The sequence below is a fragment of the Trachurus trachurus genome, assembly GCF_905171665.1.
Source record: "Trachurus trachurus genome assembly, chromosome: 7".
NCBI lineage: Eukaryota > Metazoa > Chordata > Actinopteri > Carangiformes > Carangidae > Trachurus > Trachurus trachurus.
In genome coordinates this window covers 19,403,550-19,421,612 of record NC_139901.1, presented here as the reverse complement: position 1 = coordinate 19,421,612, position 18,063 = coordinate 19,403,550, and the positions used below count along the sequence as shown (strand labels likewise).

General features: G+C 44.0%; 1 protein-coding gene across 1 annotated transcript in view; it reads right to left on the bottom strand.

The window, feature by feature from the left end:
- Positions 1-1,857: 1,857 nt before the first annotated feature.
- znf385a (zinc finger protein 385A) overlaps positions 1,858-18,063 on the bottom strand; it is a 57,936-nt gene continuing 41,730 nt past the window's right edge. Inside the window, exons 4-8 of the mRNA XM_083974716.1 lie at positions 12,899-13,073; positions 5,924-6,286; positions 2,723-2,907; positions 2,489-2,581; positions 1,858-2,132 (exon numbers count right to left, since the gene is read on the bottom strand). Coding sequence (XP_083830842.1) covers positions 1,887-2,132; positions 2,489-2,581; positions 2,723-2,907; positions 5,924-6,286; positions 12,899-13,073 — 1,062 coding nt within the window. The 3' untranslated portion in view covers positions 1,858-1,886. The remainder of the gene's footprint in view (positions 2,133-2,488; positions 2,582-2,722; positions 2,908-5,923; positions 6,287-12,898; positions 13,074-18,063) is intronic.

Genomic DNA, 18,063 nt, shown 5'->3' with positions numbered 1-18,063 from the left:
GTGATAGCTTCAAGCTGTCGAGCAAGATAGGTCTGCTGCTGCTTAGCCAGTTTTTGTGGCTCCCTGCTGAGTCACTTGTTCTGCCTGTGTGTGTGTCAGTCTGTTTGAATCAACACTTGTATAATCCACTATCAAATAATTCCACCGCTTTCTTCTTTTGACTTCATGGATGCATTTATTAACATTTCCTACCTACAAAAATATTTTTACTGTGTTTTCTATTTTGCTTTTTTTTTTTACGTGTGATATAAACACAAACAGTCCAAACCAAACAAAAGAAAGTGCTCACCAGTCTTTGTAAAAGAAAAACAAATCATGGTGCATTTCATGGCTTTCAGTTGTAAGACAGGAAGTATTGATAGATGCCTTGGGCTGGACGTCTCGGCTCCCTCTCCGGGGCGGCCTCGCTGGGCTTCTGGCTCGGTTGTCACACCGGCTCAGGATCATTTCTCCAAGAATGTATTTGACTTTCATCTTCCTCCCTTTAATTTGTTCCCTTTCAGCATTATGGCTGCCAGTGTTATGATGTGCCCTCTACCACAGACTCACATGAACCTTTGGATATGGGGGAGGTGAGGAGGATAGGGCAGGATAGAAGAGGTCAACCCAATGATGCAGAAGCCTGAACCTGCAGGACCTTATTGCAAGGCTGCATGCAGAAACAACATAAACACATCAGTACACAGGGTCACACCTTAAGTCATACCTTCCTGCCTACACAGTGAATGAAAGACCAGGGTGATGTTGAGGATGTCAATAAAATTCTTTTTGATGGCTCTATGTAAACAGAAGTCGTAACAAGTACATATGACCTTTGACCTCTGCTGTATAGTACTTATCATTACTGTAAAATGAATCACCAAGTGTTGCCATCCACAGCGGTACAGTATGTACCAATGTGTGACTTTTGCTGGTTCTCCCATCATCTCTCCCCTTTGGTGAGGCTCGTCTCTGACTAATACGAAGGTTGGCAGATGTGCCCTGCAGTGATTTTTGTTGGTAGAGTCTATTTTAAAACACAGATTCATTGGTGCCTGTGTGTGTGTGTGTGTGTGTGTGTCTGCATGCTGCCTGGGGTCAATCCATCCACTGACCCATGCCAGCCCCCCTCTCACCTTGCCCTCTCTAGAAATGACAAGGGGAGTGCAATCCCCCACAGTCACTTCTCTGCTCTCTTGACCCACCCAACCATCAGACATGTTCAGATGCGGCTACCACCTGCCTGTCAGCCGAAGTCATGTTGTATCTAGCGAGGACCTATTGTCAGAAACTGAAGAGTTGCTGGCCTCCGGCGCAGAAGGGGACATGTACAGTACCGTGGAGGCCGCCACAGCTACATGTGACGCATACAGCAAAGACCGATGGAAGCAGCTACCCTACTGACATAACATTATTGTCTTGGTTTTTGAGGTGCATAGGATGAGAAGAACACGTTGAGCCGTGATGACAGAGGAAAACCAACCTGGCCCAGAATAATTATGTAACACTACATGTGGTTTAATGTTTCTAGAAACGTCTGCGCGTGTTTCTTCTGTAGCTATTGAGGCGGCTGTGACGGGGCCACAGCGCAAGGAAGAGGGACCAGGGAAGGTGAGAGATGTACAAGGGAGTTCAATGCATAATGAGTATCTCTCCTCTGCTCATTCCATCATTGGATCACTCAGAAGTCTTTGAAATGGAGGGAGAGTTTCAGGTAAAGGGAAGAAAGAGAGACGTATATTTCTACTCCTTTCCGCTGCTCCATTCCCTTGCTTTCCTCAGTTCAATACTTAAATGATTGGATTTTTTTTCCCCCTATCGATTGCTGTTTGTTGATCATGTTTGTTTCTTCACAGTGTGCTTTTGGAGTGGCTGTTCCTTACTGGCCGAAGTCAGAGGGTGATGTGTCAGTAAGGGGAGAAGAGGATTGGCCCGTGGGTGGTGCGGATGGGCCCCGGGGCCGGTCTTAGGATGGCGTGGCTGAGAGGGGGGCCTTGCAGTAGGTGATGGTGTGGGTGCCCAGGAGCTGCTGCGCGGAGGGCCAACTGGTTTGAGGAAGCTGCAGCGGCCATTGCTGCGGCAACAGCCAAGGGGTTGGGCAACAGCCCTGCACCCAAAGCTTTGGTGAGATCCTTGGAGAAGGTCAAAGAAGACTAAAAACAGAAGGGGGCGAAGAAAGAGACACAAGACAGGAGAGGGGGGGAGAGAGAGGGATAAAATTATTACTCCCAGAAGGTCAACATATGTAGGGAAAACAGATTTCCTTCTCAGACTCTTTTGATCTGTCATAATGCAGAGATTCCAGTTCGGCTGAGTTAGTATTTTCAGGACACGGCCCAAAATAGAACAACTGGCAGGCTTTTGACGGTATCAGATCAACACGCTCTAAATAAACCATTCAGACGATATGTTCTTGGTTATCACTATCTATTTGCTCTGAGGAGCTCAGGTTTGCTGACTATGTCACATGAGGAGTCAGACTTAAACAGTGAAACTTTAAAAACTTTACCGTCAGATCAGCCCCCCTGTGCTTCTTGTGTCGGCTGAGGAGTGGGTTAGGCTTGCCCGCCATGCCGTCCCGGTGCCTTCGACTTGATATGTGCTGAAAGGAGAGAACATGGAAACATAACTTAGCCCTACTATCCCAAAAGGAAAAATATTATCTATATTAGACATCATGACACTGATGTACAGTTGTGGCATTGATTATATCTTATCTGGTGGGAAATCTTTTTGCTCTTACCTGTTTGAGTTGCAGTTCAGAGTTGACCCGCACATTGCAGATCTCACAGTGGAAGGTTCGTTCCTGAGTGTTGGGGTCCACTGGCCCCCCTCCCTGCTCTCCACTGGGTTTGGGGCCTAAGCGAGGATACGCCTTGATGGGGCCCAGCCCGCTCCGTGCCTCTAGAATAGTTTTGTGTTTGGTACCTGCAGGCAGAAACACACACACAAAATCAAACACACAGCAATGTCATTGACCAATATGAGATCATATTTAGACACTAACAGAGTGAAATGAGGTAATACACTAGAGATGTATCACTATTTATAACATATAAGTCATGCTGCCTCCACCTGTCTGAAGTTAAATGAAGCCATTTCTCTGCATCTCTCTGTAATGTGAAAATAAACCATATGTGCACGTGTCTTTATTTTCCATTCCATGTTAACGACACATACAGGACACGCTGCAATATAAAGTTGCAGTGCTATGTTTGTACCACTAGAGGGCTGCAGTCAGACAGCCAAGCATCTGCTGATCTGGACGATGAACTCAAAGGTCTCTCTAGTGTTAATTGTAATAACTTTCAATGTTTGATTCAGTGGAAAAGGCTGACAAAAGGTCATGCAGCATGCACACTATTAAATTATATCCACCTCATGTGCCAATATCAATGACAGTGCTGCACCACTGGACCTTCACTTTTAAAATCAATACTTTTGACAGTAAATGTCAGAAGTTTGGAAATTCAAGGGCAGGTTATTCTGTCAAAAAGGTTTGACTGGTCTTGGGATGGATTTTGCAGTCCAAGCATTTGCTGTGCAACAAGGTCATTACACCTGTGCTTCATACTGTTTCACTGCATACTGATGTGACAGAATAACACAGTTTTAACAAACTATCAAGACCTGTAGGTCACTGTTTTGTATAACTGTGAACACATAAAGATAACTAAACTCTGAATGAAGTTATGGTCATGTGTCTGATTGAACAGACAGTGTTTCTGTCAATAATTAACATAACTGTAGGATCAAATCACTGACTTGTTTCATTATATGAAATACTAGACACAACACAATTAATAAACATGTGACAGATGTGTTTCCTGGACATAAATCAACACACTCAATAGTCTCCACAAACCCTGCTATTAACCCAATCGTTATTCCAGCAAGAATATAACCCTAAATATTGAGTGAATCAGAGAAAAGTATTCTGTCCAAAGAGAATTTAAATTGTAGGAATTTATACTTTCTCTATGTGCAGTTAGTATATATTCTCAATGCGGTCTGCAGAACAGCACACCAGAGAGCGTGCATGAATAGTATCTCATTAAATAATCATGTTTTGTTCATGGCTAAAATATTTTAGTTACACCACCCACCGCCTACACCCACCCCACCCCAAACTTGACCCTGTGGTTTCCTATTCCCCCCTTACTGCTAAGCCTCTCTCAGAGTAAATCACCCCACTATCATTGGCTCTGACTTTGAATTTGAGTCGCTCTCTGACATCCCTTTGAACAGCTAAGTTACAAAAGGGAGAACAATTGTCATGGTTGTGAGGCTGATGGGGAACATGGAGGTTGTGGGCTGCACTGGAGAGGAAGGGGCTGGATTGACGGATTTTCGTGGCCAGGAATGTGCTCTTGGGGTGTCTGTTTTTGCCTTTGTTCTATTTTGGTCTGACAATAGACAGCTCAGTGGATTTTTTTGTCTTTGTAAGGTTGACTCACGGTGTAAGCCAACGCACAAGGACACAAAGCATATTTGAAAACACAAAAACAGGCAATGGCTTGGCAGGAAACGGTTGAGTAATTATTAAAAACAACATTACATACGCCATCCTTTCTCCTTTCTTTTTTCGTCCTTTCTGCTGTTTGGTCTGTGCCACGCACGCTGTTCATGTCTTTGTGTCTGCACGACATATGCTTTTATTTTCCGACCCTGCTAACATGCGCTGTTTTGATTTTGAGAATGAGTAAGGGTGATTGCTTCCAGATCATTTCCCTCATAGAGTTTCAACAGCTTCAACTCTTGCCCATCCTGGGATTGAACTTTGGAGCCGATTAGCTGACAGCATGCTGTGACCTGAGATCATGTTTAGAGGCTGATGTCTTGTTTTACTTCCATGTGCATTTGCATCGTTAATGTGTTTGTGAGCAGACGTAAAGCAAATTTATTGCTGTGTTGATAAAGAATTAATTAGAGGATGATAAAACATGAATTCCAAAAGCCTTCCACGAGTTAATCTGACCATAATGGCAACAGTGATTGCACTTCTATTGATTAATACTTTTTCCAGCATTAAGAGGTATTTGCTGGCTGCTCTCAGGTCTGGCTGAGCTGGCTGGGTCTAACATTACTCAAGGCAAGTGGGATAGTAACACTGTCTGCTGTGTCTCTGAAGATTTTTTTCACGTGCAGTAGATGTAGGCTATGTGTAGGGAAGAACAACTCCCAAAAGAAAGAGTGGAAATCCATCAGATAGAAACTGTCCTCAGAGGGAAACAAGGTCACAGGCAGCACTAAGTTGGGTCGGGCATAAAGGATTAAAGCAGGCAGCAAGAACCTCAGGGGTATTTGGGGCCCTGAGAAAGTGTCGTCATGTGTGAAAGCTGTCTGACTGGATGTCGACGCTGGTATTGCAGTGAGCTCACCCACATAACAACTTATTTTTCTTTTATTTTCCTACTATATCCCCGTGCAGTGGTTCCCCGCCTCAGCCATCCTCCTCTGCTTTTTTTTCAGAAGACATCCTTCAGGCTAAGTGGAATGCTTTTTATACTGCGTGCTGCAAATGACAAGATACATCGTGAAATCCTTGAGTGGGGGATAGTTTTCTTTTTAGTAATTATACCTTGCACGAGTAAAGAAACTGTGGCGGGGTGTAAGTAGGTGAGGCAGTAAAAGGCGACTTGGTTACAGAGGTTGTTATCTGCTGCTCAGTGTTTGTCTCAGTGCTTAACCTGAAACACCAGAGGGAGTTTTGCCAAATTTGTGAACCTGGACAGGTGCTTGTGCTACATTTTGCAGCAGTGTGGGTTTAGTGAACAAAGAATCCAGGCGTAGCTGAGTAAATAAAACTCAGCACAAGATCCGAGGAGAAAAACATGACAGTTAATCCCAGGTGGTTTGATTGCCGGCTAATGTCTGGAAAGTGCACAAATACAACAGCAGAAGCACCGTGGTGTACAGTATCAGAGCTGGCAGATTAACCCACCTTTGTTATGGGCCTCCAGCTGTGACAAGGAATTGACCGCCACCTTGCACAGTGAGCAGTACAGCAGCTTCTTTGCCTTGTCTTCCTCTGACTCTGGGTTGGACGGGCTGCTGGAGGCCGAGGCGCCGGCTGCTCCTGAACCTGGGGGTCCGGATCCGGGCTGCTCTGAGTTGGTGCTACCACCACTGCCACAGCCTGGGGAGGATGAGGAAGGGGGGATCAAGGGAGGAGTTGGGGTGGGTAGGAGGGGGCACACTGAGGGCATGGGGGAGTCCATGGGCGGGGTGGGTGGAGTGGGAAGAGTGGGAAGCGGTCCGGGGGCCAGCAGGGGCCCATTTAACTGTGACAGAGGCCGTGTTTCATCTACAGGAACAAGGAGAGAAACAAAGAAAGAAACAAAATAAAAGTCAAAAACAGTATGGAGAAAAATCAAAGCACTGATTTTATAGTCAAAAGGGTTCATAACTCTAACAATAAAATGTTTTACTATTGACTTTAGTGTCTTTAAACTTTGTGGTGAAGCGTAGTCCCCCTGAAAAATAAAACTATGTCAAACCACATCACTAACCACACCCAACTGCATGTGGAAGGCACAGTCTGGTCCACAGATCAGACAAACCAACACAAAGTGTCTGCAGGCGGAAGTGCTTTTTTATTTCCGATGGTATAGGTTGTAACTGGTTTTTAATTCAAGTTATACACAGAGGGGATCAGGAGGAAAATGTATGTCTCAAGTGTGTAAGGAGGTGGTCATGTGTTTGAAGTTTTCAAGCCAGTCTTTTATTGAAAAGGTCTCATTTTTATTTAGAAACCTGTGAGTAATAGAAAACAGACACTTCAGCCTGCTGTGCACTTTCCACACTTTCCAACACACCTGTTGTTTTTGTTGGCTGGAGTTGAAGCAACATGGCACTTGCTTTGTCACAGGGCAATACACAGTCCAAAGAAAATACCATTAAATGAGCTCTACTCATACTCTGTGCTCACTCCCCCCCCCCCCCCCCCCCCCCCCTCTCTCTCTCTCTCTCTCTGTTTTAATCTCAACATACAGTACTGGTATGATGGTAACTTTCTCCTCATCACAGAGCATGTTTATGCATACATTTCCAAACACATGTTTCTGGTCAGTCACTCCCTTACACAATGCCTTCGGTATTCACAAAGTAATGGGTGTTGGCTGAAAAAAAAGACCCCCTAAATTCGGGTGGGGTATTCAGAAATCCCCCCCTTCCATCAACCAGGACCAGCAGGCCCCTTTTTAAAACTCCACAGGATGTAGCGCCAAAGGCAGGCAATGGAAAAGCCCCACTGGATTATGGTATTAAAGGGATAACATGGAGTATTTCTGGGAAGAAAACAAATATTGAATTTAACTGTCCAATTTCCTTTTTAAGAATCTCCACATGCTTTGTCATGTTGTCACATGACGGAGCCCATGGGGGCCACGATATTTTTATGTTTTTGTTCCACTCAGAAATTCTTTTGTGACTACGATAGTTTGTATATTGTGTAACTACAGAGTTGCTCCGGCGATTCTATTGCATCATCTCTGATGAAGATGCCATTCTGAGTGCTTTCCATTCCATTGCTTTCCAGATCGAAATTCTCTCTCTTTCCATACTGGAAGTTTCCAACTGCAGAGCTGCTGCTGGCTGCACTGCGCGTTTGTCAAACAGATGTTTAGTTAAAAAGAAAAAAAAAAAAGAATATCTCTCTCCCTGACTCTCTGTGGCATTGAGGAGTCCATAAACCAGGCCGGGATCAAAGTGCTGAGTGAGGGCGAGTGCTCTTTGAAGAGCTTTGTGATCATAATGTGCCTACTTTGCCACACAGTGGAACCGAGCTGGTTGAGATGCTTGCAGAGGTTGTACCTGCAAGTGCAGCAGAGCAGAATGACAGACAAGCCGTAGCAGTTCTTTGCAGTGTTGTTGTTGTTAAGGTTTGCCCACACACAGCACAAACACATGTAGCTGATTTCATCACAAATGCCAAGAAACAAACCCAGAATCCACAGCGTCTGTAACATGTGGTCTGAGTTAAAGTCAAGTGGAGGAGGGCAGAGGTGGACGGCTCAATGGTAGCGAGGGATTTTGTGATCCATGATAGTCTGGATCTCTGCCACACTGAACCGTCACTTCCAGTCACTATTTCACCTCATATTACAGTGAATGTCTCCTACACTCGTCACCCAAGGTCAGTTGGAGGTTAACCCTATAGTGTCACGTAGCCAAAGCTATTCACTGTCCGCCTCAACAACCAAAGATCACTACTCACACCGAGCAGCAAAGTGTGTGTTTTTGTCATAATTTAAAACTAAAATGTAAAGTGTAGAGTTGGCAAATTGCTGTATATTTTATTGCCCCAGAACTCCACTTTCAGAGTTATTTGATTCTTCAGGAAAAAAGGGGATATGCAAGTCTAATTAAACATTGATAAGACAGTTAACTGACCTTCGCTTCTTGCTGGCCTCAAACAGAGGAGTGCATTATTCACTGGGAGAGGTCAGCAGAGGGAGATAACTTAGTCCAGATGCTTTACACTACAGCCTGGTGTGTCTGCGTCGCCTTAATCCACTTCAGGAAATTAAAGCTATGTATACAGTAAGAAGTCCATGGGGAGAGGTTTTGTTGATAAAGCCAAGGGATTTAATACAGACCAATTCAAATTCAGAGCTAAGGAACTTCTGCTTTTCCATTGTGAATCTGATGTTCATCTTGAGTCCTGAAGTGTGAAATTTTCTCCAGTCTGCATTGCAATAGCTTCTTGAAAATATAAAATATATAGTTATTGTGTGTATATTGTAGAATTGGTGTGGAAGGCAGTATATTAATGAGTGCCTGTGTAAGCAAATGTTCCCTATTCTATGCAGTGTAAATGATCCCATAGGGTTAGAAACCAAACAACAACGAGGAAGCTTTTTGTTGTTATATAAAATGTTATTGCCATAATCAATCTGTGTGTAGGTGCAACATTATGCAGCGATGCATACGCTTTGTTTATTTTAAGTGTTAAATGAAACCAGTGCAATTAAAACCAAGGTAAACAGATCACAGAGGTATTTTGAGATACCAGGAGGCTGACTATGTATGGGTATGCCAGTTTGTGGGCAGTGTCTGTCTGTGTGTGTGTGTGTGTGTGTGTGTGTGTGTGTGTGTGTGTGTGTGTGTGTGTGTGTGTGTGTGTGTGTGCAGGGGTGAGGGTTACTGGATGACTCCGTCTGCCACCAGTACCGCCCCCAATGCCCGTTCTTAATGATTAACGAGCTACGAAACATAATGCTGGCCCTACAAGACCCATGCCTCATTCATAATGCAGTTGGGTGCCTTTTTCCCAGTCTGGCCTACGTCCTAACTCTTAGTCTCTCTCTCCCTCCCTCCCCCCCCTCCCTCCCTCCCTCCCTCCCTCACACACACACACCCACATGACACACACATGACACACACAGGCAATCAAATTATGTTTATCACTTACTTACGTTATTGCAACACAGGAATTTTCTGGTGAATTTTCTGAAAACTCACTTCCAAGACCAACACATGAGACATGAAGCATAAAAAGCATACAGTATACTGTAAGCTCTATGTAACTCAATAGTACAGTCTCCTCACAGCCATGTAACCCTAGCCCTCACATGAAAGTCATCTGTTTAATTGACCTTGGGTGTGTGTGCGCCTGTGTGTGTGTTTGTGTGCACTAAAGAGCGCTATAATATCAGGTGGTTTTAACAGGGCCCTTCATTAGTGTGGGAGTGTCAGACAGCAGAGGGATAGAGCAGAGGGGAAGGAGAGAGGGAAGAGGAGAGTTTCTCTCCAAGTAAACAGCTGCCTCTCTCCTGCCCACAGGCGCAGCCAAACCCTCAGTTCTCTAGGCCAAATCCCCCAAAGCCAAGAGCCTCCTCTTTGGGGGTAACACCACAAACTCTTAAAGGGCTACAAAACTCATGACCTGCACTGACAGCCATAAGGCTGAAACAGAAACAGCATTCGAACCATTAGCCTTTAGCAAGGTCTTTCTGTGCACTGCTCATGGGCATCGCTGCCATCGGGGCTTCATGACCGTGTTAAACATGTTGATGAGAAATGATGTGGTGTCAAAGAGAAGGGCATCATAGCGATATTAAATGTGAATGTCTCAGAGTACGGTCATATTGCATAAAATCCAACATCAACAAACAGACCACGAACAGGAAACAACACTCAACATCAGCAAAGAAGGCTGCGCTGGGTTGTAAGGGATTTGCACTGTGGGAAATCTCCTCCTTGTCCTTCTGAATGTGTTTGCACAGGCCTACTGTACCCATATTCGTTTTTGTGTATTTATGTGCAAACCTTAGTGTATAGCCCGATGTATCTTTGTCAATTTCAGAGTAACCCGTCAGTGACCCGTGTTTGACTCCACTGCCTGAACTACAGTGTCCATTCTCCAGATGCTGCATTCCAAGTTAAGGTCATGTACAGCAGTCTGCTCCCAGAGGTCTGTTCCCCAACCATGAAGCAGTGGGACAGGATGACACTGAGGACACACATACATACAAATACACATACAAATACACATCCACATCCACATCCACATCCACATCCACAACCACATACACATACACATACACATACATATATGTACACATCAGTTGTCCCTTTACATTACACTGACGACAGACCTTAACTCTTGCATTGACCTTTTTTTTTTCAAATTGGAGAAATTTTTGTCCACAGTTGGACGATCCACCCCCAATTAAATGGTCTCTGTTGTACAATCGGTCCCCAAAGATTGCCTAAGACTGACATACACATACAGTACAATCACACACAAACCCACAAGTAAGCACACATGCAGGGAGAGCAGGGAGAGACAGGGTTCCAGGGTCACGAGAAAGAGGCTTGGATGGAAAAAGGCATTCTTTCACATGTTGCTACTTTCAGATCCCAATCATGGCTTCTTTTGGCTCCCCATGTTGTTGGAGTTCGCCCCGGGAAGTCTCACTAATGGCGATTGGCCTGGAACTGATCTGAGATCCCCCTTGAGGGAGGGTGAATGAGAAAAAAGACGTGGTTTTTACTATGCTGGGATCAACTAGAAAAGGATTGTGTTATTTTTATGGATAGTAAGAGTCAAAGACGGTGAAATGCTACGACCTTAGCTCTGGCATGTTGCAGCATATTGGCCTCTATTGAATCTGAGTGTCATCTTTTCATTCATCGTGTTTGCTCTATGGCCTCCCGTCAATAAGGCGGAAATGTCTGGTAAACAGTCAGCTACAGAAACCTTTGTAAATGTCACCAAAACATGACCGGTCTATTCATTGCCTCATGTTTGATCCAAGGACAGAGTGGTGACACTGAGAGAATGGAAAATTCTGGGTGGAGAAAGAAGAAGGACACATACATGCAGCATCCAGTCTAGGAATTATAGCTCGAAATAGGAAGATGAGTAACACAGACAAAGGTTAAGTAATACTAAGACAACGGGGTCAGAGCTTAAGACATACGGCTAAAGAAAGCGCGTGCAATGCCTTAATCATGCTCAGTATACTGACCAACGAATAATGAATCTGCCAACAGTGAATCACTTTTCATATCAGTCATATCAGCTGCCATCTCTGTCCTTTCTGTGGCTCTTCCACAGTGGTGTCATCTTTATTTTTCTCAATCAGTCTCTGCACTCATTACCACCCACCCTGGACTCGGGCAACATATTCTATTTTGACTCTGTGGTTTTGCACTTCCCAGTAACTCACTCAGGAACACACACACATGCACAAACATATGCACGCCACAGTGGGGTTCCTTGAAAAGACGCCAGGAATCTGCCATGTTGCCGTGCTCCACGCCAACTCGTCTACTCATAGCCTTAATGGATAGACACCAAGCCACTTTTGCTTTGCCCCGCTGAACAAAGCAATGATGTGGTTAGAGTGGACTAATAGAGAGGATTGTCTGTGGTACATTGATGAGGCTTCTACTTTGATCAACCTATCACTCAGAGAGCAAAACACCTGACGTCTGGCTTTCATGTTGGTTCATCTGCTCTCATCTGTGCTATTCAGCTGTTGGCCCGACAAGATCAATAAAAGATCATCCCCTGGCATCAGTTCATTGTCCCAGATTAAGACAAAAATGGTCTGTAACATACACTGATAAAGTACTCCTGACAATAAACATTTTTCATTTGTTAGTGCTACAGTCTCCTTTCTACTATTTTCACCTCTGCCAGAGGACGCAAATATAATGAACTGAATGACTCCTTACTATGTGGAACGCATATTAAATTCTTGGTTAGGGTTGTACAGTAGTAGAATTTCACTTTTGGCTCTGACTTTTTAACACTGTTGGAAAAGTGAGTCAGATTCCCCTTGATTTTAGTTTAACTTTCCTATCAACCTGATTCATGTTTTCATCAAGCATATGCCCGTGCTTATGGAACTGGAGTCGCATTCAGACCAACTTGGACACACTCCTTTGAAGTTAAAGCTCTATTTAAAATCTTAATGAAATTTAATGTGTTCAGTGTCACAGAGGAAACTCGTTCCTTCAAGTGTGTCCCACTTTTTAAGTAACTTCCTCAGGACTGAGTTTATTTTTAACTATCATTGAAAATGATTTTTCTTGGTAGTCTTGGCAACTGAGGGTTTTGTTCAGACACCAATCTCCCATGAAACAACCAACACTAAATTAAAATTTTTACTTTTCCCCATAAACACTACCATCAGTGCAGACTCTTTGTGATGTTTGTGGGACTGTGTTGTTGGCCGTAAGATGCTGCAGCCAAATCAGGCCACACACGAAGCTTGCAAGAAAAACAATACACAGCAAAAGCCACTGTGATTAGATGTCTTTGTTATTCTTGCAAATTTTCCATTTCATTTTCCAGCAAAACGATAAGCCTCTGAACATCCTGCATGGATTGAAATGATTATTTCTACAACAAAACTCACACAAGCACTTTCGCAGCTCCTAATTTATTTTTTTTCTTTCTCACCCGCTTTGCTGGGCTCGCTGTCTGAGACAGTGCCTGATGCTCCGGGCGGAGACGGGGAGGAGGTGGGGGGCACAGTATGAGGCTTGTCCCCCTCCTGAGGACGACTCTTAGAGGTTTCGATGCCTTTGACTCTCCTGGCATGGCGGTTTCCTTTGTAATGTGCTTCTGCCTGGCTCTATGGGAGAAGACGGAAAAAATGACATGTTTGTTGTAAGTGAACACTGATGCCAACAGGTGAATAAAACATTGCACGTCGGATTAGACACCTGCGCACACATGCATGTCATTATGATGGCATGGTATTTAATATACTCTGGGGACTTGAGCCACAGACAGCGGGCAGGTTTACAGTGGCTAAATAGATGGATTACAAGCGAGGAGAACAAAGACAATGCAATGACACAGTGAAGGAGACACCTGAGACCTACATCTTTCTGCCCTACTCCTATCATCTTCTAGGCAGGTTTCTAATGAACAATACATTTTCATGTAGTATACTCAGACTGCCTGTATATCTATTTTTGGGTAATCTGTTTATCTACATTGGACATAACTACTCAGCTCTAAGTGACATACGTCCTCTGTAGTCTAAACCTTTATATTCACCCTGAGTACTTGGCTCCAGCCTTCATTACTGCAGTCCTGCTGACAGATATGCCGAGGGGAGTTGAGTTAGGGGTCATTGGGATGCCATGTTATCTGCCTGGATGACCCATAAGCCCCAAACTGACTTTACCCTGCCTCCTACATCACACACACATTATAACAGTACATACTGTATTATCAGTGGGCATATGTGAGTTCCTACAACATAAATACTGTGATCGCCCTCAGCTGCTGGCTCGACAGGGTCAGGCTCTCACTCAGTCCTGGATTCAAATGCCTGCCTAAATATACATGCTACCAGACGGCAGAGACCCCGTCTGTAATATCTCACAGTAAAGATAAAATGTAATCCACATTTTGAGTCTGGAGGTTTTCAAAGACTGACAGTCATCACACATTCCAGACAAGAAAGAAAAAAAAAAACACAGGCAGAGAAATGTTACAGAAGCTACTGTGGCTAATCTCCTAAGCTAACTACTAGCTGGTGTGTATAATTCAGAGGGTAAACAGCAGTGGATGAGTTATTTGTTGGGAGACTACCAGGACATCAGGGTAGTCTCTACTCTGTGTGTGTATGTTTGTGTGTCTGCACAGAGGTATGTGAGTCGTGCCCAGCGTGGTGGATGAAATGCTTTGGTTGCTATACTGAGCTGTCTCCAGTGGGCTAACTTCACAGTATGGTGACTGTGAAACAAAAACGCAGACAAATACACTGACATACACACACACACACATACACAGTAGGTGGACAGGGGGTGGTCATGTAACCCCATTTGCCATCTGTTCACCCGTTCTTTATTTCCCCTCTATCAAGTGTAGCGCAATTAAAAACACAAACAGGCTGCTTGAGTCAGATAGCTCCCTGCTATCTCCACAAATATTCGGAGTGAGCAGATGTGTCACGCCATGTGCCGTGTCGGCCAAATAATTCTTGCATCAAGGGGCCGGTGAGGAAGATCATCATTAAATGGCTGGATTACAGTAAGGTGCCAGGGAGAGTGAGATTCAAGGTCTCCAAGAGCAGCTGAGCTGACAGCTGCAATAGGTGCTGAAAGGCCTGTACAGTTTGACTGACACTTAGACATCAGGCTGATACAGGCTTAGGAGAGGGGATAGGAGAGGGGACTGTGTTGGTAAGGGAGGCGGGGGTACTGATGAGTAATGTTTGTATGAACCCAGGATGTGAGTTGGCAAGGTAAACCAGGGGCATTGGCTGCAGTGATTCCGAAGATCACATGTTTATTGAAAATCATGATGACAAACTGGGCTGTAACAGTATCCTGTCAGAGGGGTCTTAAGGAGCTGCTCCAGCAAAGCCTGCAGATCAAGGTGGAGAGAGAAGGAGGAGTTGGGTGGGTCAAGGGGTTTTTGTTTTGGAAGAGGAGTGATCTCTCAGATGAAGAAGGGAATGCGGGGAGATAGGCAGGTAGGTGCTGCATGGCAAAGCAGCCACAGAGGCTTTCTTAACCTCTCCCACCAAGCCAGAGGGATAAACTGCCAAGCTGCTGAATGTCAGTGTGAGGTCCTGGATGGAGAGAGGGGAAAGAGGATGATGGGAAGATGAAGGAGAGGCGGTTCATAGCCAGGGAACTACAAGACAAGGAAGGTGATATAAAGAGCTGGACTGAGAATGGGAATGATGTAAAAGAGACACAAAAAAAATCCCAGAGAAAAGCTGCACCACATCAGCCTGTGTTTCATTATGAAGAGGCTTCAAACTGAACAAGTGCTTTCCAGTATGAATGTGGGGAGAGCTGTGATGTTACAGCGTAGCCACAGCTGCAGCTCAAGATGAGACAGAGGGGGAGAAAAAAGGAGGAAGAAGTTAAAAGTGAGAGAAAATAGCAGATAGACTGGGACAACAATAAACAAGCAGGACACAGACTGAGGGGGAGAGAAAATAGAGGGGGGCAGCAGAGGAGACGCAGGAGAGAGGAGGGAAATAAGGGATGCATATCAGCCAAGTCTTGCTGCAGCAGCTGTGACGTTGGTCAATGCAGCGCGACGGAGCCTGTGATGTCACTAATGCAGCACACCACCAAGGTTATTCTGCATAAAACCACCATTTAGCACCTCACACCACCACGAGATGCAGGGACAGAGGGGGCACGACCCCGCACCCCTCCCACACACACGCACACCAACAACAATTCTAATGCCCTTCCCATCCAAGCCTCCGCTCTCTGACTTTCCCAAGATGCACTGGGGCTGTCAGAACCAGACATTAATCCTTGCCCTTGACAAATGCATCTTATAATAAGTAGTGGCAGGCAATTTTAGGCATTTCCACACAGTAAATAATGCAGCATGAGAGGGGGAGACAGATAGAAAGAGGGGAAGAGGGTTGCTGGAAGAGAGACAGGCAGAGAAAGAGAGAGGCACAGCGGAGAAAGATCAAATGCAGCCAGTGAATGATGGCAAAATGATGCATGAAATGAGCGGTGGGTGAGTGGATTCTTTGAAGACAAACGCATTGAATATGACATTACATGGTAAGCCCCCATTGCTGTATTTGACCTTAGCAACCCAATCAACTCACAGATGGCTGATGAAGTCAGAGAAATGTCAACATCAAGGCCGTAGCCCGAACTGGGGAAATAAGGCTGAGAATGCAGCAGAGGATTATTCGCAAGTATTCTGTGCTGTGTTATTTTCATCCATGAAATATTCATCCCTATTTCACATTATGTAAAAGAGAACAGTTGCAGGACACTACAGACTAAACACAGCCTGCTGCAGGTTTGACATTGCTGACACAGTATGTTGCAGCGTGTGCTTTTTTTGAGGACACTGGCAGTGAAAGTGACAATGACATTCGAGAGGAAGTGTAGTCCTCCTGTATATCACATTCCTGAGGCTTCACATGCATGTGGATTTGTGTTTGTGTGAGTCTTTCATCTAAGCCAAGGCAAAGAGTAACCTACAGTCGAGTACGTGTCACCTATTGTTAGATTAAATCAGTCACTGGTGATACCAAACTAGACTTTTAAATTTTCATTACCTGTTTGCATCTTAAATGCCTTTTGTTTATATGCTTCTATTGCATCCAATTGACATTACTGATTATTGTATAATTTTTTATGTTTTCCTGTTGGCCAAGTCTCTCTTTTTAAAAAAAGGAGTGGATTTCTGCTATATAAACATTATTCCTTGCCCCACTGCACATCCTTTCTGGTCAGAAATGCTTTATTTTGCATTGCCAACATGCAGTATTGCTCTTACCTTTGTTTATATAAGATACTGTAAGAATATCCTGTTCTGTAAGTATCCTGACACATTAACAGTTTCTCTTGTAACCTTGCTCTTACCTTTTTTTCTTAGCTGTCATCATTACAGCATTATTTTATCATAGAGGAAAATATTTAAATTCTTTAAATTTTACAGGGATCCTTCTAACTTTATCCAACAGGACACGTCTTGACAAAAGAAGCCACTATTTGATTGCTAGCTGAGGTCTTAGAGTATTTCATTGTATAAACATCTCAGTCTAACGGTTTCCTGTGCTTGTGAAGAAATCCAGCAGACAACTGTGCAAAGACTAAGCTCAAGATTACAGCTCTGCAGTTCCCTGACCACATGGAAACCATGATTGTAGACGTGGTGAGTATATATAGCACTGGTCCACTCCTTAATGTTGTGTGTTGTGGATGGATGTACGCCCTAGACCTGAAGTCTGCACCACTGAATATGGACAATCACAGCCAAATTATACACTACACACATTTGGCGCTGAGGTTGTCATGTGTCTATCTCCAGCAAGAAGAAAAATCTGTGAGTCAGTTAGCTTCACTACACATAAAATACTTCCATATGATTTTTGTTTTCATTAATTTGTCTTCACTCATGTGTGCAAGTTGCCCGTGGGTATAACGTGCCATTAACTACGCCATATGGACAAACCTATTAAAATGCTACTAATATTAATTGACAGAATTATACAAATGTATGAAAAAACTGTACAGTTTATAATGATGTTCTTATACTGCACGATACACTGATGTAAAATTAACTTCCCACATGTTCATGATCTCAATCGAGCTCCATCAGTGTTGATGAGCAGGGGGAAGGGGAAGGGGAGATCTCTTTGAAAAGACAGATAGAAAATCCAATCTCTCTGTCCTGGTCTCTGCAGCGGCTCGTGAGGCTTTGTGCTGCAGTGATTATAGCTTCTACTAACTCTTGAAACAAATTAAATTCCAGCAGGGTCACAACTGCCTAAACACAACACAAACAGATGCACCACATTCTCTGTCGGTAACAACAGTCTGAGAGAGAAAACAGGATAGAGACCTCCAACACATTCAAATGGAAAATATATATGATTGTGAAAGATGTTATGTGTATGATAAGCACAATTCAGCAGATTTAATGCCACATGGGAAATCGCAGCATCATGAGATATGAAGGGAGGGAAACACTATGAATGAATGAATGAATGAATGAATGAATGAATGAATGAATGAATGAATGAATGAATGAATGAATGAATGAATGAATGAATGAATGAATGCTTTTTATTTTCGTGTCATGCCACCACTGTGGCCCATCCCAAGGCACAT